This window comes from Rhincodon typus, chromosome 28 (genome assembly GCF_021869965.1).
Source record: "Rhincodon typus isolate 14 chromosome 28, sRhiTyp1.1, whole genome shotgun sequence".
NCBI lineage: Eukaryota > Metazoa > Chordata > Chondrichthyes > Orectolobiformes > Rhincodontidae > Rhincodon > Rhincodon typus.
This window is the reverse complement of record NC_063359.1, coordinates 32,938,614-32,962,942: the sequence shown is the minus strand read 5'-3', so window position 1 is coordinate 32,962,942 and position 24,329 is coordinate 32,938,614. Positions and strand designations below refer to the sequence as shown.

Below are 24,329 nucleotides of genomic sequence, written 5' to 3'. Positions count from 1 at the left end.
AAAATTTGAAGGAAGGCTTAAAGAAACAGCCTACAGCTTCAATTGATACCAAACTGTCTTGGTTCCTATTTGATTATAGGATCACCCCTTACAAAACCACAAGGATAACTCCAGCAGAGTAGCTGACGGGGAGAAGACTCCATATCAGGTTAAATCTGATATTCCCAGACCCGGGGGTGAGGATGAAACAGCTGCAGGAACACAATGCTGGCCACATGCCTCCTCTAAGTGAGAGAGACATAGTTTGGTGTCAAAACCATGGAAATGGCCCTGCATGGCTATTAGGCAAGGTCAGCACGAGATCAGATCCTGAGACATACAACGTTCGAGTCAGTGAGGCGTTCCTGAACAAACATATAGATTATATATAAGCTGCTACCTTGCAAACAGAGCAGCAGCAAAATGCGCCTTGTCCCTCAGATTAGCCAGAAAGGCTGTCAGAAATCGTGGGTTCTCCCCCTCCATCAAGTATTGAAGAAACCTCAGAGTCCGAGATGGATGCAGCCTCATACCGTTATCACCTGAGGAAGAGGACACTCTCCTATGCAAGAACATAGAACAGTACAGCACGGTACAGGCCCTTCGGCTCACGATGTTGCGCCGAACTTTTACCCTAAACCTAAGGTCTTATCTAACCTCCACCCCTACGTTATACTATCATCCATATGCCTATCTAAGAGCCGCTTAAATGCCTCTAATGAGGCCCACTCCACTACCCTCTCTGGCAAAGCATTCCATGCCCCTACCACTCTCTGAGTAAAGAACCTACCTCTGACATCTCCCCTATATCTACCTCCACTCACTTTAAAACTATGCCCCCTCGTAGTAGCTACCTCCACCCTAGGAAACAGTCTCTGGCTGTCCACTCTATCTATACCTCTGACAAGAGATGGGCTACAGTTTGGTACACGTTGCTCGTGCCCAAGTCAGAGTTGGAAGAACCAGAGCTGGGGCAAGAGGTCCCAGGAGAAGCTCCAAGAAAAACAGTAGACCCATATCCCCAGACTTAGAAAGAGAGGGGCGTAGTGATTGGAACGAGGGCAAGGTGGACCTCATTGAATTTGAGATCCTTGATTGGGATTGGCCCAGGTTAACAATCAACCTTGATGAAGAGTTTCAGCCCAAAACATTGACTTCCCTGCTCCTCCGATACTGTCTGACTTGCTATGCTTTTTCAGCTCCATATTTATTGACTCTAGCTTCCAGTATTTGTAGTTCTTACTGTTTCCTAACAATCAGGGAGTCCTGGTTGACAAATCTGAACAGGAGATTCAGAGAGTCTCCCCATTCTAGGGACTGACTCTGAGCTAGCTGGTCAGAGCCCATGTACTGTGCACATGTACATAAAGGTTGACTTGTTGACAGGATACAGGCCTCTGTGCAGTTATTTCAGCCAGGCTGCATGTTGTCCTGTGCATCAACAATGCATTAATAAATAGAAGGGTATGAATCAAATTAATAATGTGCTCAACAGTTCTGAGGAAGGGCGACTCGACCAGAAATGTTAATTCCGATTTCTCTCCACAGCTGCTGCCACACCTGCTGAGTTTTTCCAACAATTTCCATTTCTGTTTCTTATTTACAGCATCCGTAGCTCTTTTGGTTTTTATTTAATAATGCACTCACCCTTCTTGTATCGTCCTGCATGTAAATAACTAAACATTATTGAGTTAATGACAAATAGTGAAAACTCTCACCATTTTGAAGAAACAGACCAACAAACCTAAAAATGCTAACAGTCATCAAGAAGTGTGTCTGATCTGATTTAAACACTTAGCAATATCATTGCTTGATTTGGACAGATGGGACCAGCTGTGACATTATCAAGTTACCACAAAACGTTGGCTTCAAACCAAAAAGAGGTTTTCAACTTCACTGTGAACTTGCTAGGATTGTGTGACAGCAGCAATCACACATAGCTCACTAGCTGAGGAGGACAGACCAAGGGTTCTGTGCATAGGTTGCAGCCTGGATTCAAGCAAAAGCAAGGATTAGGATTTGACTTTAGTATGGTAAAAAACAACTGTAGATTTGTTTTCTTTTCCATCTGAAAAATCAAGAGTAGGATAAGATCTAATAGAGTTCATCAAAATTAGTAGGTCCTGATATGACATAAATTATGTTTAAAAAAAATCTATTTCTACTGGTCGGTAACAAAAATGAAAAAATATAAGGTTATCAATAAAGGAGCAAAAAGGAGGGTTGGGAATTCCACCCTCAATTTCCTCAGTAACATTCCATCCAGACTGACTGACTTTTCTGCTTTGAGGATTGTCAACCTTTCTCCAGCAATCTCACTGGATAAGAAAATCCAGAGGCACAGGCAAATGCCATATGACACAGGTTCAAGTCCCATAATGGAAGCTGGTGGAATTTGAATTCAGTTAATTAATCAAAATCTCCAAAGTGTATCCTCTTTTAACATTACAAAAAGGAAGCAAGAAGTCAACGCTTTTTGTCTTGCACTCATCAGGACGAGGATACAAAAAACTGACTTCAGAAAAAGGAAATCAATTTATACCTAATGAGAAGAGGGTGCTGATTTCATGGAGATGCAACAAGAACAGCTCATTCTCACTCTGAGTTCTCAGACAAGACAGGTGGTGGTCATGGTGCTGCCATGGGAGTTTTTTTCCCAATAAGCAATAGATGTGCCTCTGTTAAGTCTCAGAAAGCTGAAGTAGAGATCGGCAATCTCCTTGACCTCTTCTTCCCATGAGAAAGGCACACTGTATGTACAAATTACTTTTGCCTATGTAAAACAAGGTCCTGTGTATTAACAGATATAGGTTCCTGCACATGCAAATGCATCATACTGTGAGCCCAACTGATAATCTTAAATTTGCTTCCAATTTAATTCTTTGTTAAATCCAGATTAGTTAATAAATGATTTCCAATAGCAGAATCACATCTGATGGTGGACATACTGTTCTAAGGCTTGCAAGCATAGCTGGTTTTGCATATTTGGTATGCTGCCCATGTTCTTCAGCACAATGTGCCAGTCCCATTTACCAACCACAGCAGTCTGCACACTGATATCACCTTTTCGTAATGTTTTAACTTCTGTATGACTAAGAAATTATTGAAGACAAAGGGTTAAATAAAAAGGGTTGGGAGGATGCTTGTGTCCAGAATTAACACTACCATGGTCTTGTTAGGATGAATAGCCTGATTCTATGATGTATCATTCTGCGATTCTATGTCAAGGACATGGAATGGACCATTATAAACTGTGGACAAAGCAAAACCCACGTTAGCTTTAGAAAGGGAAACAGAGACATATTTGGAAAAGAAATGCAGAATAGTTAGGGCAGGGGAATGAGCTCATGTGATAAGTTTGCTGTACAGCCTTGTAATGCTACTGACAAAGCCAATAACTAACTCATGACTGTCAGGCACACCAAAACAATCACCTTTGTTCAATAACAATGAACTTTGAACCATACACAAAATTTGGGAAATCACCAAAACAACTTTTAAGCATTGATGTTTAGAAATGCCAGTGTCCTATAATTCAACCAGAACAGGATTTTATTTTTCTTTTGTAAAGCCACACATGGAAAGCGAATCTTTAAACCCAAACTGGCAATGGACAAAAAGAAAAATTAGACTGATCATATTTAATGATTAGATTGCGGACAGCTGAGATCACAACAGAAATTATCTCATCCACAATGATCTAATCAACCAGAAGATGAACCACAAGCATTTCTGCATCTGTTTATATCAGAAAGGAAACTTAATACAGCCTGCGAGAACATCAGTCCCTTCCCTTTCCAGGAGAAGCATACCAAGAATATTCTGGAAATCCCATGACTTCATCAAAAACTATTTGTCTATGGACCCAAGTCAAGTCCAGGAATAGACATGGCACTATCTTTCTGATATCTGGTCTGGACAAGTCAGGATACGTTGGCATCCTTACATAAATCCAACATATACTGTCTTCTGAAAGAGCAATTAAAAGGAGCACCAACCACACAACTACATATGCTCACTTAACAGTTTCAGGCCAGTGATCTCCAAAGCAACCAAGGCTTCTGGTTTCAAGGCTCACTCATGGTTTCAAAGACATATCAAAGTGAGCCATAATGGCAGACAACAAAAGAGTAACATATTTATAAAGTATTTAACATAATAAATTGTCCCAAAGCAATTCACGAGAAGATTTTAAAAGAATATATGATACCGTGATACCAAAAGCTTGGTCAGAGAGGTAGCTTTTATGTAATGTTTTAAGGGAAGAGAGATAGCGAATGGAGAGACTTAGGGAGGGAATTGCACAACTTGAGGCCTAGACAACTGAAAGCACGGGCAGCAATTAAAATCTAGGGTGCACAATTATTAAAGAAGCAAATATCGCTGAAGGTTGTGGGGCTGGATGAGATTACTAAGACAGAAAGGGATGATACCATGGATATGAAAACAAGGATAAGAATTTTAAAATAAAGACATTCTTTGACCAGGAGCCAATGTAGGTCAGTGAGCTCAGGGGTTATAGGAGAATGGGACTTGGTACGATTTAAGACATAGGGAGCAAGGCTTTGGATAACCACAAGTTTATAGACAGTAATATGTTGGCAGCCAGCTAGGAGTTCTTTGAAACAGTCGTCGAGAGGTAATGAGGACATGAATAAGGATTTCAGCAATCTTACAACCCTATATCTCATTCCCAACTGTTCAACATTGACAGTTCAGAACAGAGCAGGCAACTTTCAAAACTCTTCAACCCATATGAGTTTATCACATTTTGTTCAAGTTGCTCTTCGTGGCAAGATTCAGGTACAGAATAAAATATGTGTGGAAGGAACGGGGCGATATAAGCCTGATTACAAGAGGGTTTTCACATGTAATACTGGTTTCCTTAATATGTAAATGTTTCTTTATGGCATTATGAATGACATTCTGAATGCATATTAACATTTGTTTTGGTTTGTGCTTTCAATGCAATTGTTTGGCCTATTTGGCCTGTGTAGAGATATTTACAACAGTCTTTTTGGGGGAAGCAGTATTCCATCTGTACTTGCTCCAATCTGGTCTATTGGAATTGATGCTCCCAAAATAAACCAAACGCAGACTGGATGGCTGTTTTGCAGAACACCTCTGGTCCGTGTGCAAGCATGACCCCGATCTTCCCATGGCCAATCATTTTAACACAGCATCTTCCTCACATGCTCACTTGTCTGTTCTCAGCATACTGCAATGCTTCAGCAAATCACAGAGCAAACTGGAGGAACAACATCTCACCTTCAAACTAGGCATTTTACAACTTTTTGGACTTAATATTAGTTCAACATATTAACCCACTCAAATTCCTTCCCTTTCTTTTAGCTTTACTTGTAACATTCTCTGTCACCATGTTCTATCTTCCCTCTCCCCACTCCAGTGTCTGTTCTTTCAAGTCTGGCAGTTAGACACACCATTATTCTGCCGTTCTCACATTCTGATCACTTAATCTGCACTATCTGTACCCTTTCTCCCCCAGCACTACCCCCCACCACTATTGCATAAATGCCACTCCATCCACACTTCACATCAGCTCTGACGAAGAATCACCTAGACTCGAAAAGTTAGCTCACGCTCTCTCCATGGATGCTGCCTAACCTGCTGCGATCTCCAGCAATTTTTGTTTTCAGTCCAGATTCCAGTATCCGCAGTAATTTGCTTCTATATTCTGTTTACAATAGGACTTCCAATGTGTTGATGGGTGTTTGCAATGGGCACTTATCCCACAACAGGGCTCATTTCCTCTGCTTGCTGTCTGTAACCAAATGAAAACTAATTTTTTGCAATAGGAAAATGATTTAATTGTATAAACTGTGCACAGAGGAAGACATGCTCCACTGTTGCCCATAACAAATACAACCTAGAAGGGATTGGGTACATAAACATGCCTCAATACACCCATAAAGTTAAACAGCTCTGCAGCTTAGTTCATTTAGGAGGCAAATCACAATTTGTGGGCAATAGGTATCAATAATTTACAGACTGTTGCCAAGATTTCTTTGGGGTAACGTACTGAACTAGTCATTTTGCAGGCGAAATGTAAATCTGCCCTCTCAGATTGACATAAAAGATTCCGTGGTACTATTTCAAAGAAGGGCAGAAGTGTCCAAGTGGTGGTTGATATTATCCATTTACAAAAGCAGATTTGACTGGTCATTATCAGTTGCTGTTTATGGGAGCTTGCTGTTTTTAGATTGACTGTTGCATTTCTGACATTTCAACAGTGATTACATTTCAAAAGTACTTCAATGACTGTAAATTGGAACATTGTGTGATTATGGAAGGCACCTTAAAATGATTTTTCTTTTGTCTTTCTTTCATAAATAGATACAGTCAATTTGCAGAAAGAAACTGTTTCACAACAATCATGAGATAATGACCAGATGATCTGCTTGGAGTGATGTTACTTGAGAAACAAATGACACTCTCTACTCTTCAAAAAATGCTACAGAATATTCTATATTCTTTTTAGGTGAACACCTCACACAAAACAAACCTTCTGATGGAATTGCTGTCCTTCAATATTGCACAGCACTGGCAGCATGGGTTATGTCCTTAAATCTGTTTAAATTTCAAATTTTTTTAGTTTAACCTATTTTTCTAATCAACCTGTCCAGAAATGTTATTACACAACTCTGGAGCAGGTGGGACTTGTACCCAGGTCTCTCAGTCCAGGGGTTGGGACACTACCTCTGTGCTATCAACGCCCTAATTTCAAATTTGTAATGAGGCAGGACTGAGACCGTGCAGCTGTCACATGTGTGCTGTTTTAATGCACCCACATTACTTTCCCACCATTTTAGCAGGGCTGTTAAACAATAGTGAAAACATTTGGAAAATCAATTTTTCTTTTCTTTTAGGGAGTCCCTCAGGATCGAGGTTACTTATGGTTCCTGAGATGACTAAACAGACCAATAATGGATCTGCAAAACCTGCCACAAGTGGGTAGGTGGTATTTTTGAAGGAGGTGGTTGGTATGCATGTGTTCTCACGTGGTCCTTTCACTGCTTGCACTTGGTCTCCATCTGGGCATGTCTGAGAAGTTCAAAACAGTTGGCACCTTTGCAAATATTTATTTTTCAGTTTGGGTGGTCTTGGGCTATTGTTTGCCATGAATCGATGGGGGCACTGTATATTTTCAGGAAGATTGAGGAATTCCTTGCAGCATTTCCTTTGATCTCCTGGTAACCACTTAAGTTATGATGCCAAAGCAGAACCCTGAGGTATTTATAGACATTGTTATTCTTAATTCCAATGTGTTGGTTAAAAACAAAATTTACTAAAAAAAGCTGCAGCTATAAATTGCAGGGAGGTGATGGCCTAGTGGCATTATCACTAGACCGTTAATCCAGAGACCCAGGTAATGTCCTGGGCACCCAAGCTTGAATCCTACCATGATGGTGGAATTTGAATTCAATAAACATCTGAAATTAAGATCTAATGATGACCATGAATCTGTTGTAAACTATCAGGAAAAAACCATCTGGTTCACTAATGCCCTTTAGGGAAAGAGACAACCATCCTTACCTGGTCTGGCCTACATATGAATCCTGACCCACAGCAATGTGGGTGAGCCTTAAATTGCCCTTTGGGCAATTAGGTATGGACAATAAATGCTGCCCTAGCCAGCAACACCCTTATCCAGTGACTGTCAGACAAAATCCTGAGTAAAGCTCATTAATGTTGCACCCGTAAAGTGTCAGGGAAACTTCAAACGGAAAGAGACTTAACAAAAAGAGAAAACAAGGGGGCTGACTATCAACAAATATCATCTACATGCTGTAGATCAACAACAGAAGTTGGAGAGGTCTTGGTTTGGAATTGAAGGTGACACAGGTTGAACAGTTTTCTACATGTCCTGTTGTGAAGCTCCATTCCAGTGGGAAGACTAACAAATATGGGATGGAAAGTTGTGGAAAGGAAAGTGGAGAAGAGCGATGACACAGTTTTATTTGACCCAGTTTACACATGTCTTGGATCTGTGGTTGATCAGTTGGTGAGGATCATCAATTTTAAAAAAATGAGTCTGATTTCACCATGTCTTAATGCTATGACATCCAGTCTCAAGTATTCTTTGCAACCTCCTCTAGTAAATAAATTACACAAATATATTCAAGTGGGGGAGAGTAAAAGTAGGAGTCATAAATATAAGCTAGTTCCTCAGCAACTGAATAGGGAATTCCAGAGAGACTCCCCTCGCCGGAGATATAATATAAGCTAGTTCGTCAGCAACCGAATAGGGAATTCCAGAGAGACTCCCCTCACCGGAGAGGGTTGCAATGTGGAAGCAGGTGTGGATGTAGCATGGTTAGAATGTTGAAAAATGTTATTTTAAATAGCATGGATGCATCTAAATTGAAGTTAAATAAACGCAAGGGAGAAGGACTACGCTATATTGAAATGAAAAGGGGTGGGAGAAGGGTCACGTTAAGCATACACACTGGGATAACTCAGTGGAGCTGAAAAGCATGTTTCTGTGCAGCATGATCAGTGTGTAGCATTCTTTTGCTACAGCATGCTATTTCAAGGCCTCTTAAAACCATTTTGATGCCCAGTGCAAAGGCTTCCCAGTATGCTGACCACTTTTGGTTTGCTGTACTGTTAGATGTTTGTCCAAGATTATATCACACTTTTTGTAATATTTTCCACTGTTTTGTTGAATTGATTGGTAACTTCCATCTGTCTTCACTGCATTTCTTACTAAAAACGCTCAGCAGATGCAGAAATTGGCTGATTACAAAAGCAATCTCAGGACAAGGCCAGCCAGCAGCCCAGGAACCTAATGAATAAGGGAAAGGAGGGGGGATGTAGAGTGTTCGCCAAGACTGATGCCGAACAATAAACCTATAGAATACTAACAAATGAGAACAAACACAGCCAAGCCTAAAATTCTGGAAGCATTAATCTGCCTTCAATTTTACTGTCAAATCCATGTAGCAGCTGTTATGGCAATTTGCATCATAAGTTGCATTTTAGACATAGACCCCCACATTGTCCATTAAGTGAATATCGTCAGCCAGCGCAGTACTTCAATCAACAAAGAGAGAAACAGCATATTATCAGGAACTACGGTTCACTTTAAGAACTTCCTGAGTTCATGGAGTTCATATTTTGTTAATAATCACCCACTTCATCTTCTTAGGGTTTTTTTATTTGTTTGTGCATTTTGAACATGGATGGCTAAGCCAGCAGTTACTGTCCACCCCTAAGTGCCCTTGAGAAGGTGGATGTGAGCTGCTTTTTTGAATCGCTGTAGTCCTGTTAGGGAGAACATGTGAAATTTTGACCCAGCGACAGCAAAGGAACTGTGATTTAGGGCAGAATCTTAAGAGGGGTCTGAGTGATGTGAGCTATGGCCAGAGAAAAATCTGACAAGAAGTCTCACAAGATCCATTTCGATGTTGAGTTCATCTTCCTTCATCTTTTATGCTGTTCACAAATGGCATGGTGAGATTCTTAGTATCCGTCAGCACAATGCCAATTGATGGGGCTTAATGCTTGTTAAGCACTTTATCAATGGCACAACTTGCCTCCCATCTTACCAAGCTTGCCAAACAAGCTGGACATCAGGAAAACTCGACAAGGAAACTAGAGTGGGTATATAGCTCACCACTTTCTGTAAATGATATCCACATTGCCTATCAGTCCAGCACTCAACCAACAAGCTCAAGATGCAAATGTGTATTATTCACCTCCATGCACGATAAGCGTGTTCTGGAAACACAGATATGCATTACTGGATACACCAACAACTAGCAATGACCTGCTCCAGTGTGGGCACTTTGCAGACAGGTACACAGCTTGCAGACTGGACTAGACTGTATTTCAGGGATTCTCACTTGGTCTCTTACGACTTTCTCATTTAGCGCCAACCCGCACACTCACAACATCACTGCCTTGCTATGCCAATTAATGCAGTCATAAGAATAGGCAGTTTGCCTTACTACAAAGCAGCCCTCAGTCTAAAGGAAGCACATCTTCTAGAACAGCAATGAGTTACCTCAATCTCACACATGCACCATGTGCCAGAAACTGACATGACAAACACACTCTATGTGCAGCAAACAGGCAGCCATGTCTCAAACTTTTAGGGTGCGGGCCTGACTAAAGTCCATGGAGGCACCTGTCAGTTAGGGGTTCCTGGCACAGTAAGTAAATGACCACATCAGGTGTGATCACCTTATATGGGCTGGGTTGCAAAGGTAGACAGGTACAGGTGCATGTAGATGGGTTGGGTTGGGAGTTTGTGAGAAGTGAAGCCTTTGGGCTTACCAGAATGGTTTAATAGGAAAGGGATGTGGATGTTTGGGGATATCTTCAGGCTGAGGTTGTAAGTAACTGGCAGAGAGGCACTCACTGTCACTTTCTATCATGCTGTAAATCAAAGCTGCGCAAGAGGTTTAAAAAAAATGCTGTAAGCACACTTAGAGTGGCAGGTTAAGTGCCTTGAGCTGTGAGGGAGGGAATTGCAGCAAACACCAATCATAGGGCTTTTACAGGGAAAGAGCTTAGGTTACAGGCCCATGCAATATACAGCATATAAACTGCCTACTCCCTCGCCATCCCACAACATTGACCCTCTCTGTATGTTGCAGCTTCCTGGCATAGCCACTGTTGGACAATTCTTTGACAGCTACACCTTTGTGCACAGGCAGCCTAACATTAGAGATGTGAGGGTCAAAAGTGTCACGATGACCGAATACCACACACACACATTGTTCTGCCTGCTTCCAGATGGTGAAGTAGGTTCTCAGCTCAAACCTCCACCTATAAAGCCTCATCTGTAACCATGAAATGTTGTCACATGGTGTGATAATGCATTTAGTGCCTGCAGAAAGACTCAAAACCAAATGAAAGTAAAAATCAGGTACACTTATGTCTAAACTGAGGGTGACATACAAACCATTTCTGCCTGTGCCAAAGCACCCTCAATACATTTTCTTCTTTCTCTTCCTCCCACTACATCTTAATTAACCCCCTTATTCCACAGCTCAGGGTGGAGACAGCCTGCCCGTTTTTTGAATTCATTGGTCATGGAGGCTTGGTGGGGTGATCTGGGCTGCTTGTACTTCAACTTCCAAGGGTTAGAAGGGGTGCAGGCCGGGTGGAGGTGGCGGGTCTGGCACTTTGGTAGTGCCTGAGTAAGAAGTGCAGAGGGCCCTGTATGAGGTGAGGGAAGTGACAAAGAGAGGGGGTGTGGGGGTGAGAGAAAGATAGGGAAGGTATTGCATGCAATAGTGAGGCATGAGCCTCCGTGGGAGATGGATGCAGTTGCAGAAATGGAGTGAATAAGGGTTGATAGTGAGAAGTTTGGCACTTCCCTGGTGGAGCTGAGGAGGTCATTGATATACTTTCTGCATTGCCAGCCATAAACACTCCCACTGATTTGTACAGATTTTCCAGTTCCAGAAGTCATTGCTGAGCATGGGCCTCAGAGGCCCGCACAGCTGATGAGAAAATTAGAGGGAACGTTGCTGGTCATTCCTCCGCACCCTGGAGACAGCACTGAATAGGGTGGCGATCTCAGACCGGGTCGGCAGGGTCTGGTGGTGTGGCCTCCTCTGCTGGTCCTCCAGGAAAAGGATGCTTTCCCTATGGACCGCTCATCCAGTAGGGCCTCCAAGTCCCTGTTCGAGAATTGCTGTGCCATTTTCCACTACTCCATTATACACTGTCCTTGACTCAGCAGGGGAGTTTCAGAATGTCAGTGCTCCTCCAGGTGCGAAACAGATGGAGTGAACCAAGGGATAATAATGTTTTGCCAGATATCGACTGTGTGGTAAGTTCATCTGTAAATGGCACATGGTACAAATGGATGAAAGATGCCATAAATTCAGGTAGTTAATGAGGCGGATTTGTCAAGACAAGGTGAGAAAACACATTAGACCCTATGGCATAAAACCCTCCAAAAAACTCAACTGAACCTGGACTAAACAAAAAAAAGTAAGATTCAGTTCTTGGTTCAAAGTCAAGATGTGTGTGGTTTGGAGGGGAACTTGCAGGCAGTGTTCCCCATGTCCCTGCTGCCTTTGTCAATCTAGGTGGTAATGGTTGCAGGTTTGGAAGGTGCTGCTGAAGGAACACGGCCAATTTTCCGCATTGCATTTAGTAAATAGTTCACACTGCTGCCACTGTGGAGAGAGTAATATTTAAGGTGATGGATGGGTGCCAACCAGAAGGCTGCAATTGGTTTGGATGGTATTGCACTTGTTGAATGTTGTTCGAAATGTACTCATCTAGGACAGCATTCCACACACTCCTAATTAATGCCTTGGAGTGGTGGACAGGATTTGGGAAGTCAGGAAGTGATAGAGAGTCAGAAATTTATTGTTACTTGTATTTCTGAAAAGAAAGTAAAATCTGTATAAGTTGCCACAAAAACAGCGTCATTTAATTACATATATTATAATGAGACAAAGTTAAGACAAATATCACTTTGTTTCATTCCACGGCCTCTTAGCTTCATGAACCATCCACTGCCAAAGACTGAGGCCTGCCCAACTGCCAAGGATGGGGTGTTGGCACAACTGCTGAGGACTGAGGCCTTCTTCAACTTCCAAGGACCGGATCTTGTCGAACTGCTGAGCACTGGGGGCCTCTTGAAACTGCTAAGAAACTGGGCCTCGCAAAACTGGGGGAGTGCTGTCCAACCAAAACTTCCGCACCTCAGCCACAGAAAGAAAAGATGAATTTGATACAAAAGGTGAAATTAAGAAATAATAATAATAATTTAAAATAATTCCCTCTGGTCTGATTTTGCATCCACGGTATTTACGTGGCTGGTCCAATTCAGTTTCTGGTCAAACATGCTCAAATATATTGAGTAAAATGCCTGTCTTTTGGATCCTCTCTTTTCTCTCATCTTCTCCTTGCCTTGTCTTTTTTCCCCATCATTTTCCATTCTCCAGTCTTTCTGCCTGTTCATTTTTCACTTCCAACCTCTCCCCTGCCTTCTTCACCATTTTCAGGTGTCAGTTTTATTGTCAATGTGGACTAGGGTGGACAAAGTCACAAGGAGCAGCGCTGCGAAAGCTTGTTTCAAATAAACCTGTTGGACTATAACCTGGTATCATGTGACTTCTGGTTTTATTTTCATTCTATTTTCAACTTTCCTACCACCACCTTTTTTTCTCATTCTACCTAAGTCTCTTTTTCCCCTCCCTTCCCTGACACTTTCAAGCCCGTGACCTTTGCCAGCTAGAAGAAGGATAAGGGCAACAGATGCACCACCATCTGGAAATCACCGCCTCCATGCTTATTTCTTTAACCACGAGTCTAATCCCCCTTTCTACAGACCCCTTCTCCCGCCTCCAACACACCCCATCCTCCTGGACACCACCCCAAGGTCTCCTACCGTCCCTTGACCTCTCCATTTCCAACTGCCGTAGTGACATCGATTGCGTCAACCTCTCCCCCACAGAACATGCAGCCCTCCGCTCCAATCCTAATCTCACCATCAAACCCGCAGACAAGGGAGGCACAGTTGTGGTATGGCGCACTGACCTTTACATCGCCAACACCTCCTCCTACCGTCCCCTCAATCATGACCCCACCCTTGACCACCAAAACGTCATCTCCCAAACCATCCATAACTTCATCACCTCAGGTGACCTTTCGCCCACAGCCTCATCATTCCCCAACCCCACACCGCCCGTTTCTATCTGCTTCCCAAAATCCACAAACCCAACTGCCCTGGCCGACCCATTGTCTCTGCCTGCTCCTGCCCCACTGAACTTATCTCTGCTTATCTTGACTCTATTTTCTTCCCCCGGTCCAAGAACTCCCCACCTATATCCGGGACACCACCCACGCCCTCCACCTCCTCCAAGACTTCCCTGGCCCCCAACACCTCATCTTCACTATGGATGTCCAATCCTATACACTTGTATTCCCCACACAGATGGCCTAAAAGCCCTCCACTTCTTCCTCTCCCGCAGGCCCAACCAGTCCCCCTCCATCAACACCCTCATTCGCTTAAGTGAACTCGTCCTTACCCTTAGCAACTTCTCCTTCAATTCCTCTCAGTTCCTACAGACTAAGGGGGTGGCCATGGAAACCTGCATGGGCCCAAGCTATGCCCGCCTCTTCGTAGGATACGTGGAACAGTCCCTCTTCTGCAGCTACACTGGCACTATCCCCCACCTCTTCCTCCGCTACATCGATGACTGTATTGGCGCCGCCTCGTGCTCCCACGAGGAGCTCGAACAGTTCATCAACTTTACTGACACATTTCATCCTAACCTCAAATACATCTGGACCATCTCTGATACCTCTCTCTCCTTCCTGGACCTCTCTGTCTCCATCTCTGGTGACCACCTCGAAACTGATATCCATTTCAAGCCCACTGACTCCCACAGCTACCTAGACTACACCTCCTCTCACCCACCTTCCTGCAAGAATGCAATCCCCTACTCCCAATTCTTCCACTTCCACCGCTTTTGCTCCCAAGATGAGGCATTCCTCTCCCGAACGTCCCAGATGTCCTCGTATTTCCAGGACTGCAATCTCCCCCCTTCAGTGGTCAAAAACGCTCTTGACCACATCTCTTGCGTTTCCCATACCTCAGCCCTCATATCCCCTCCCTGTAACAAAAATAAAGACAGAATCCTCTTGTCCTCACGTATCACCGCACTAACCTTCAGATTCAACGCATCATTCTCCGCCACCTGCAATCTGACCCCACAACCAAAGATATATTTCCCTCCCCACCCCTATTTGCCTTCTGGAGGGACCGCTCTCTCTGCGACTCCCTCGTTCGCTCCACACTCCCCACTAGCCCCAACAACTCCCAGCACCTTTCTCTGTATCCGCAGGAAATGCTACACCGGCCCCTATACCTCCCCCCTCACCTCCATCCCAGGCCCCAAAAACAATTCCACATCAAACAGATGTTCACCTGCACATCCACTAATGTGGTATATTGCATCCACTGCTCCCAATGTGGCCTCCTCTACATTGGTGACACCAAGCGGAGACTCGAAGACCGCTTTGTGGAGCACCTGCGCTCGGTTCGCGACAAACGACAACACCTTCCAGTCGCGAACCACTTCAACTCCCCCTCCCACTCCCTGGACGACATGTCCATCCTGGGCCTCCTCCAGTGTCACAACGATGCCACCCGGAAACTGGAGGAGCAGCACCTCATATTCCACCTTGGGAGACTACAACCCAATGGTCTCAATGTGGACTTTACTATCTTCAAAATCTCCCCACCCCCGACCTCATCCCATGACCAACCCTCCCGCTCATCCCCACCTCCTTGACCTGTCCGTCTTCTCTCCCACCAATCCGCTCCACCACCTCACTGACCAACCCCCACCATTGCCTACCTGCACTCATCTATCACCACCCCACCTACCTTCCCCAGCCCCACCCCTCCTCTCTCTATTTATTTCAGAGTCCCCTACCCCTCACCCATTTCTGAAGAAGGGTCCCAACCCGAAATGTCAGCTTTCCTGTTCCTCTGATGCTGCCTGGCCTGCTGTGTTCCTCCAGCTCCGCACTGTGTTATCACCATCTGGAAATATCTCCCCAATTTACGCATTATCCTGATTTGGAAAGATATCATTCTGACAATTACCGTAGTGCTTAGTCAAGGCAATCTTGACAAAGGAAAAACCTGTAAAACACAAATAAATTGCCAATTTGGCCAAACAGCAAGGGATGCTGGGTACAATAGTCAAGGAAAACTCTGAAGTCACAAAACCCAGAAACCAGATACAAACAGCAACTAAGTGCTAAAGACATTAGTGTAGTGTAAAGGACTTATCCTGTCAACAGTCATCCTGGATAGACATTTCTGATCAACTAAACAAAGCATGGATGCATGTTAGCAACCAAGAACCAGGTACTCAACCCTAAAACAATGGGGCAAACATTAACAGGGTATTTCGTGATTAACAAAGCCATCCAAACCATCAGTAGCCATCAAACAGATCTCTTGATTGGCTAAAGCTACAGAAAGATCCAGAAGGTGGCGGAAAAAGATAAAAATAGTCTTACGCTTAGATCAGGAGGAGACTTTCCAAGAAGACAGGCATGGCAAAAGACAGAAATCAGCTGACTGTCCGGTGAGGGGGAGAGAGAAAGAAAGACAGACAGAGACAGAGAGAAGCTTAGCAGTTCCATAAACAGAGAGAGAAGGAGAGAGAAACTGTGTAAATCTACAAGAGGTTTGGGAAGTATTGTAAGCTTAAGGGGCCAAATAGGTTTGGAGTTAGTATTGTTTAGTATTAAAGGCTATTATAACTTACTTAATAAAGTTGAGATTGTTTTCACTGGTACCAGCTTGTGTTTGTAGTGATTTGACTGCTTCGGTTTTGTGGGACACCTGGGCAAATTTATTCATAACAATCTGGTTGCAGTTGTCTAACTTGTAAGGAGGGACTAGGTATCAGTGGGAAGTAAAGTCTTGAAGTTCTGTGATAGAGAGGACATTGGCAAAATAAGTCAGGCCATATCAATCTAGATTTCTCTAAACCCAAGCTGAAGTTAGTGTCACCTTAGCAGAGGTCAGAGCATCCTGAAAGGATATTCTCCTTAACTAAATCTAAACATACAGTGCTTAGAACAATGCACATTTAAACATTGCAGTTCAGACAGGTGAGGGTTATACATGTATGTGGTAATGCATCAGAAAAAGCAATAGAGGAAACAAACAAAATAAGGCATGAAACACATGACAATCAGTCACCTAATTTGTCATTAAACTGGCAATCTCAATCGATGATACAATGTAATTAGAACAGGACAATGTTTTATTTCCCAGAACAAAAATCCTGGACTTTGCCAAGCACAAAATTCAATAAAATAATAATTAAAGAATAGCTGTTAATCATCATAATAAAATCCAACTCACAGATGCATCATGTTAAATGTCCCCTAAAGTCACATAAAGTAACACAGGAGACTTAAGTTGTATATCTACTTGAAATTGTATATTCTCTGCCTGGACATCTGTTCCTCTTTAGTTAGGCCAAAATATTTTTCCATTATTATACATCAGGCAGCATTTTTTAGGATCTGTGAAAGTTTGACAACCTACTACATACAATATAGATCATAATCACATCAACTCTGCCAACACAGGAAACTTCTCCCTGCTTTTAACAAAACCACAGATCATGTTTTCTAATTACAGTTAAACACAGCTTTTCTTAACTACAAAGTAAACTATAACAAAACATTTTAAATCAACCGAAAGTTATTTTGTCTTCATTATTTTCCCTCCCTTCTGAATTTAGTCCTGTTCTTTCCTCCCTTTAGATACCTCAAAGACAATGTGCTCATGTCACCCTAGACAACACATGTCATGAAGTAGTGCCTAAGAACGGACCCAGCTTCAAGCCTTTCTTGGTAGTGCCTTGTACCTACTTATTGCTTTAAGTCAACATGCATAAAAAAAGCAATATCTAAACAACAGCAACTTTCCTTTAAATAATGCCTTTAATCTAGTAAAACACCCTGCAAGAGTATGATCAACACGCATAAAGCCATACCAGGAGATATTAAGATAGGTGATCAAAAGCTTTGTCAAGAGCTGGCCTTCAAGGCAAGTCTTAAAGGAGGGGAAAAGTACAAAAGCAAAGAGGTTTAGGGAATGAATTACACAACTGACAGCCTTGGTATTTGAATGTAGAATGAGTGCTTGAAAAGTAAATGAAATAACAAAAATACAGTGCTCCTGAAATTTGTGTTAATCATTGCAGAACCTCTGCATATAACTTCCATTGTATGATATCAATTGGAAATATTTCTGTTACATGTATTACTACTTTACAACAGACTGCATGAGATCTATTTGCCTAATAATGTAGTTACTGTGTACTTTTCACTGTAAGTTAGTAGGTCACATTTGACACTGAATTCAGGTAACCTTTGGACTAGGGTACAATATAGATTTTCATTTCAGGCATCAGTGTATTTCAGTTTCAGTTATTCTCAGATTGCTTGTTCACCAGTCATTCAACTGTTGATATTCTTGGTCTCGAAGTCACCCCTGACTCAGGCTGTCAACTCAAACTGGGAATATTCCTGGAATCATTATAAGGTATCATCCTGATCTTCAACAGTTCCATATAGTCAAATTCATCCCTCTACTTCCAATATTTTATAGCAACTATAGAAAAGAGTTCCAATTTTTTTTTAAACTGTGTTTTTGGTGAATACTAGGTAGCTTGCAGTAGTGTCCAGGTGATTGATCATGGCTTCATAGAAACTTCAGGACTATCCTGGAGCATTGGCAATCCTCCCCTGACTTCAGCTGGACATTGCCCACTTCTACTGTGAATCTGTCACTGAGAAACTCAAATCTCCTTTTTTTGTGCCACAAATCTTACTTTTCCTGCAACAACACTTGATTCCTTTCACAGCTTGGGTCGAACAACCCCAAAATCTTCTATTGGTATACAAGGATGGTAAAAGGAGGAGTAAAGCTAGTTAAGGATTAATAAAGGGATTTGCATATTGAGGCAGGGCAAATAGTTGAGATATTAAATTAATACTTTGCATCAATCTTCACCAAGGAAGATCATGCAACCAAGGCCATGGTTAAAGAGGAGGCAATTCAGGCCCTAGATAGATTTACTGTTGATAAGGAGGTGGTATTGGGTAGGCTGTCTGTACTTCAAGTCAGTAAGATACCAGTACTGGATTATGATGCATCCAATGGCATAGAAGGAAATGAGAGTGGAAATTGCAGAGGCACTGGCCACAGTAACTCAGGACAGTGCCAAAGGACTGCAGAATTTACCCTTGTTCAAAAGAGGATAAAGATAAGCCCAGCAACTACAGGCCTATCAGATTAACTTCAGTGATGGGAAAACTTCAAGAAACAATCCTTCCCGATTAAATTAATAGCCATGTGAACAAACACAGATAAACTGAGAGAGGTCAGCATGGATTTCATAAGGACAAAGGGTTTTTAACGGACTTGCTGTAGTTTTTGAAGAATTAAGAGATGATGACAAAGCTGGCGATTGCGGTATATGGAATTCCAAAAGGCATTTAAAAGAGTGCCACACAATACACTGATGAGCAAAATTATAGCTCATGGAACAAAAAGAACAATACCAATGTAGATACTAATTGGCTGGATTACAGGAAATTGAGAACAATGCTTAGTGAATGGTTTGTGAGATGGAGGAAGTTTTTTACTGGAGACATTGTCACCAAGTGAGCTGGAATTCTTCAGAAATTGTGGAGATACATTTACCTGGCTGATATGAGTGGTACCAGACGCGAGTCTTTCTTCCACCTGATAATGGGAGGAGGGGAGCCCTGAACTTCACAGGGTAATGTCACCTCTGTCCCAGCCGTGGCTGTGATTTCAATTGGCTTGTCCGAATTATCTGGGTTCACTCCATCAATCTTAGGTCTTGCTGCGGACATAAAAAATGTCAAAACACAGTATATTTAATAACAGCATTCCAGTAATATTAAATCCTTCTGATGCTTTCAGTATCTTTCATCCTATTCGTTTTGATCTGTGAATTTGCTTGGAGGGGTGTAACCCAGAGGGAAGTATTCCTGTTTCCCTTGGCCCTCAAATCATGCTGGAATTAACCTTTGGATTGACACTCTGTCACTGCCTTTAGCTACTAGGTTTCCCAAATCCTGGAAAAAGTGTTCCACAACCATTAGCTATTAAGTCCACAATATAAAATTTGAAACACTCAGACAGATTAATATCACTAAGTAACTGAGCCACTTCTTGAGGACAGGTTTGTCGTCCATCAACCAAACAACTTCTGGCTGAAGCAGATTGGCATTAGGGATCTTTTTAATTTTTTTAGTATTTTTAACTGAGGACTGAAATGAGAAAAGAATCGCATTAGAAGCCAAAGACAGCTGGAGGACTAGTGAATGTTTTGAAAGCAAGTTACCTGACACTCACAAGCATCGTTTACACAACTGGTTGTTCAAGTATTTTTGCAAGTTTAGTTTGCAGATGACTGGATCCATAGGATTTTGTTCAAATAAAGCTCTGGTTGGCAACAAGTAATGAATTCATTGCGGATTAGTGATCAGTTACCAATGACAAAGGTCTTCTGCCTGCCAGCAATTATCCTCAGCAGTTACTGTAAGTTGTGACTTTTTAAATTAGTAAATCAGAGACCTTTTAGAAATAATCCAGCAATCCTCTTTGGAACCAATGGAAACATCTGGAGAATGACTACTGAGAAGTAGCATTCTGACCAGCATTGAAATCTTAAGAATCACCTCAACGGATCCCGTGAAAAGCAATCATTGAACTGCTTTACCAGTGTTCTCTCCATCCATAACATCCATATTCTTTTTTCCCCTGTCTATGTATGTGTAATGGGCAATTTATAAGGGGATTTAATTTTAATTAGTAGTTATAAATTGATGCTTCATAACTGTTTACCTTTTGATAGAGTCTAATTTCTGTAATAAATAGTAATTTTTGTTCAGCACATTAAGGTACACAGTCTGCGCTTCCTGTCTACCTGGGTTTAGATGACAGGTAAATTAGGGAATCTAGGGTATTTTTAAAAAATCTGAAACTTTTGTGATGACTCCGGGACTAGGAGGGCTTCACTTGCAGTGCGCTATTCTAGTGAGATGCATTTACTACTCACCTCTTGCCACCTCCCACCCAACAAGTCCCTTATAGAGATTAATAGTCCTCTAAATACATTTAAAGTTGAGATAGAAAGATTTTTGGTCTGTCAGGGAATCAAGGGCTATAGGGAGCTGGTGGGAAGGCGGAGTTGAAGCACGTGATTATATTAAATAGGAAAGCAGGCTCAAAGGGCTGCATGGTCTATTCCTACTCCAATTTCTTGTGTTGGCTAATGTACACTTTAACACCTTGCATGCTAAGTGTCATATGAGACTTTTTATATGGATCGACAGGTTGGGTGTACTTGGATCTAACTGTAATATCACTAATATCCTTACTGTGGACAAACAGCTGCATTTCTCTGCTGGAAACCCCTGCTACATTTGTCGCAGTGCAGATGTAGATTCCAGAATCTTCTGCTGATGGGTACGGGATCAGGAGCTTTCCACTTGCATCGATTGAATATTGCAGTTCATGTTGAGGTCTGAGCTCCCTACCCTGGAGAGGACATCAGAAAACAAGAAAGGTATAATAGTTTCAGAAGAAAAATGTTTCAAATGGTAACCCTAGTGGCAGTCCCTTTCCCACCTCTTGATCTTACCATGTGCATCACCTTTTGATAAAAGAGCCAGAAGGTGACTTGTTCTGAAACCTGTGTCAATGCGTTAGAACATTTATGTCACTCACTTTCTCATTCTCAATGCTGGATGCTACCCATTACGCTTTATTCTCCTGCTTTTCATTTGTTTTCAGGTGGTGTTTTGTGTGGGAAAGGTGACAGAATGTAACATCTGATTGTCAAATCTTAGACAGTTTCTACAGATTAAGCTTGGGGGTGTCACATTATAGAAAGGACATGAATGCATTGGAGAGTGCAGAAGCAGTTTGCAAGAATAGTTCCAGGGATGAGGAGCTTCAGTTATGAAGACAGATTGAAGAAGTTGGGGCAGTTTTCCTTGGAGAGAAGAAGGCTAAGAGGAGATTTGATAGAGGTTTTCAAAATCATGAGTGGGCCAGATAGAGTAGTTAGGGAGAAATTGTTCCCAATCATACAAGAAACAGGAACAAGTGGGCATTCATTGAAAATGATCTTCAAAAGCAGTAAGGGTGAAGTGGGGAAATCTTTTTCACTCAGCAAGTAGTTAGTGTGATTTAACTGAGGCATTCAAGAGGACATTGAATGATTATTTGGTTAAAACTAATCTGCAGGAATATAGGGACATAGCGTAAGATTAGCAATAATGATGCTTATTTAACTTTCTGGTGCAGGCTTCATGGGCTGAATGGCCTCCTTCTGTAACAATTCTGTGATCTGTAACAGGCATCCTTAACTCAATAATTGACATATAGGATCCACAATACCATCAACTGGTCAATGGTTACATCATCAAAAGTCACCAGGAGACTGCACTTCACTAGAATAAGATCATTTAAAACTGGCTCTTAGTATAAAGACAACACAATAGCCCTACAGGGTGAGTTATAGAACAAGTAGAGGAGGGACTTTCCTTTAATCTGCTCTCCAGTCCCCAGAGGAAAGTAGCTGACAATTAGTTTTATCAACTCTATTGGCTTTCCCACCAAGTTTTAATATTCTCACATCAGGGAAACCACATTAGGTATTAACAATTTCAAATGTAGGAAAAGAACTTCTCAAATCGCTCTAAAAAAATGGAAAATTCCCTAACGTAACATCGTCGTGAAGCCAAAGTGCACGTTTTCTATTGCAGCAAGTCATTAAGAAGGCAAATGGAATGTTGACCTTTATTGCTAGAGGATTGGAGTTTAAAAATTGGGAAGTCTTGTCACAATTGCACAGGTTGTTTTGAGGTAGTACCTGGAAGTATCGTTTCGGTCCATGTATTTAAGAAAGGATATATTGGCACAGGAGGCAGTTCAAAAAAGACTCACTAATTCCTGGGATGAAGGGTTGACTTATCAAGAATGGCTAAACAGGTTAGGCACATTTATTCCTTAGTGTTTAGAAGAAGTGATTCTATTGAACAATACACAATTCTGACAGGATAGATGTTGAGAAGTTGTTTCCACAGGTGGGGGAATCTCAAAACAGTGATTGTCTAGAATTCACTACTTGAGAGAGTTGTGGAGACTAGACCACTGAAACTATTTAAAGAGGAAGAGGATATCAAGGCGTTGAGGTCATTAGGAGCTGGCATGAAAGAGGAGTTTGAGCCTAAGGAAGATCACCATGATCTTACAGAATGGCAGAGCAGACTTGAGAAGCTGAATAGCCTACTCCCGCTCCTGTTCATATGTTTATGCTCTTAATATCCTTTTTTTTAAGAGGCTACTTTTTAAAATTTATTCACAGGATGAAGGCTGGCAAGGCTAGCATTTATTGCTCATCCCTAATTATCCAGAGGGCAGTTCAGAGTCAATCACTTTGTTGTGGGTCTGGAGTCACATGTAGGCCAGACCAGGTAAGGATGGCAGTTTCCTTCCCCTAAAGGACATTAATGAATCGGATGGGTTTTTCTGATAATCAACAATGGATTCACGGTCATCATTAGATTCTTAATTTCAGATATTTATTGAATTCAAATTCCACCATCTGCCATGGCGGGATTCAAACCCAGGTCCCCAGAGCGTTATCTGGGTCTCTGGATTAACAGTCCAGCGATAATACCACTAGGCCATTGCCTCCCTGATAGCTACATCTACAAAACAGCTCAAAGCTTCAGACGCTTTCTCATTTTTGTAGTAACCTGTGTTAGGACCCTGTGATTAGGTCGTACCTTGGACCAAATGACTGTTGGTTTAGGAGTTCCAGTGGATTCACAAAGCAGAGTAACAGCCACCCCCTCATCGGTGATGTAAACAGTTCGCCCGGGTTTAATTGCAGGTAGAACTGTACAAAAAGAAAATCTTAAAAAATGTCATCATATACAGAGGCAAATTGATTTCATTAATAATTTGCAATCAGAAGAAACATTCCACTTTTTTTGGGGGGGTGAGGGTAATCAGACATGTCCTCTTCAGTTAACTATTTCCAAAGATATGTGTCTTGTGCAATGCCCAACAGCAACAGCCCTGATCAACCATCTTCTGAATTTACCTCTTTCCTTTGTGGGTGAGGTAATTCCAGAATTCATGGTACTCTTGATGAGGTTGGTCATTATTGATGCAAAGGAAACTGGATATAGAGGCAACTGTATAGTGTCAACACAATCTCTTCACTTCTCTTTATCAATTCTTTGCAGGCCACAAGTTTTGTTCCTGCTTTCTTCAGTCATCCCCAGTTACAATGGTGATAGTTGCAGAAAATACCAGAGTATGACTTTGCGAAGAAGCAACACCACTCCCCAGAAAGGAGGAACAGTGGTCCTGCAAGTTATTATCCCTCCAGTTCCATCAAGACGTTGGATACTATACTCTAGTGGGAGCGATCAAATGAGAAATCTCATTCATTCCTCAAGAGAGTTGTTCCCTATGGTCTGCTCCTTGATAAATACCAGAGTGGACTGTGGAAGGCCAGTCTTTGAGTACGTTTGAAGTAAAAATTGATAGATTTCTGATTACAATTAGTGTACAGGGTTACGGAGATAGGGTGAGTAAAAGGAATTGAAGTGTTTGATCAGCCATGATCATACTTGCTCAACGACAGGACAGGCTCAATATTCCTATTCCTGTGTTTGTAAGTAGAGAACTTCATGATCAAGATCCTGCAATATAATCTATTCTGACTACAATGAACTTCTTTATGCTTAAGATCGGTTCA

At 42.0% G+C, this 24,329-nt stretch overlaps 1 protein-coding gene across 1 annotated transcript in view; it reads right to left on the bottom strand.

Moving 5' to 3' along the window:
* The window catches only part of LOC109918284 (hemicentin-1-like), a 417,033-nt gene that overhangs the window by 237,521 nt on the left and 155,183 nt on the right, over nucleotides 1-24,329 (bottom strand). The window contains exons 20-22 of the mRNA XM_048613389.1: nucleotides 23,347-23,459; nucleotides 20,929-21,088; nucleotides 19,220-19,385 (exon numbers count right to left, since the gene is read on the bottom strand). Coding sequence (XP_048469346.1) covers nucleotides 19,220-19,385; nucleotides 20,929-21,088; nucleotides 23,347-23,459 — 439 coding nt within the window. The remainder of the gene's footprint in view (nucleotides 1-19,219; nucleotides 19,386-20,928; nucleotides 21,089-23,346; nucleotides 23,460-24,329) is intronic.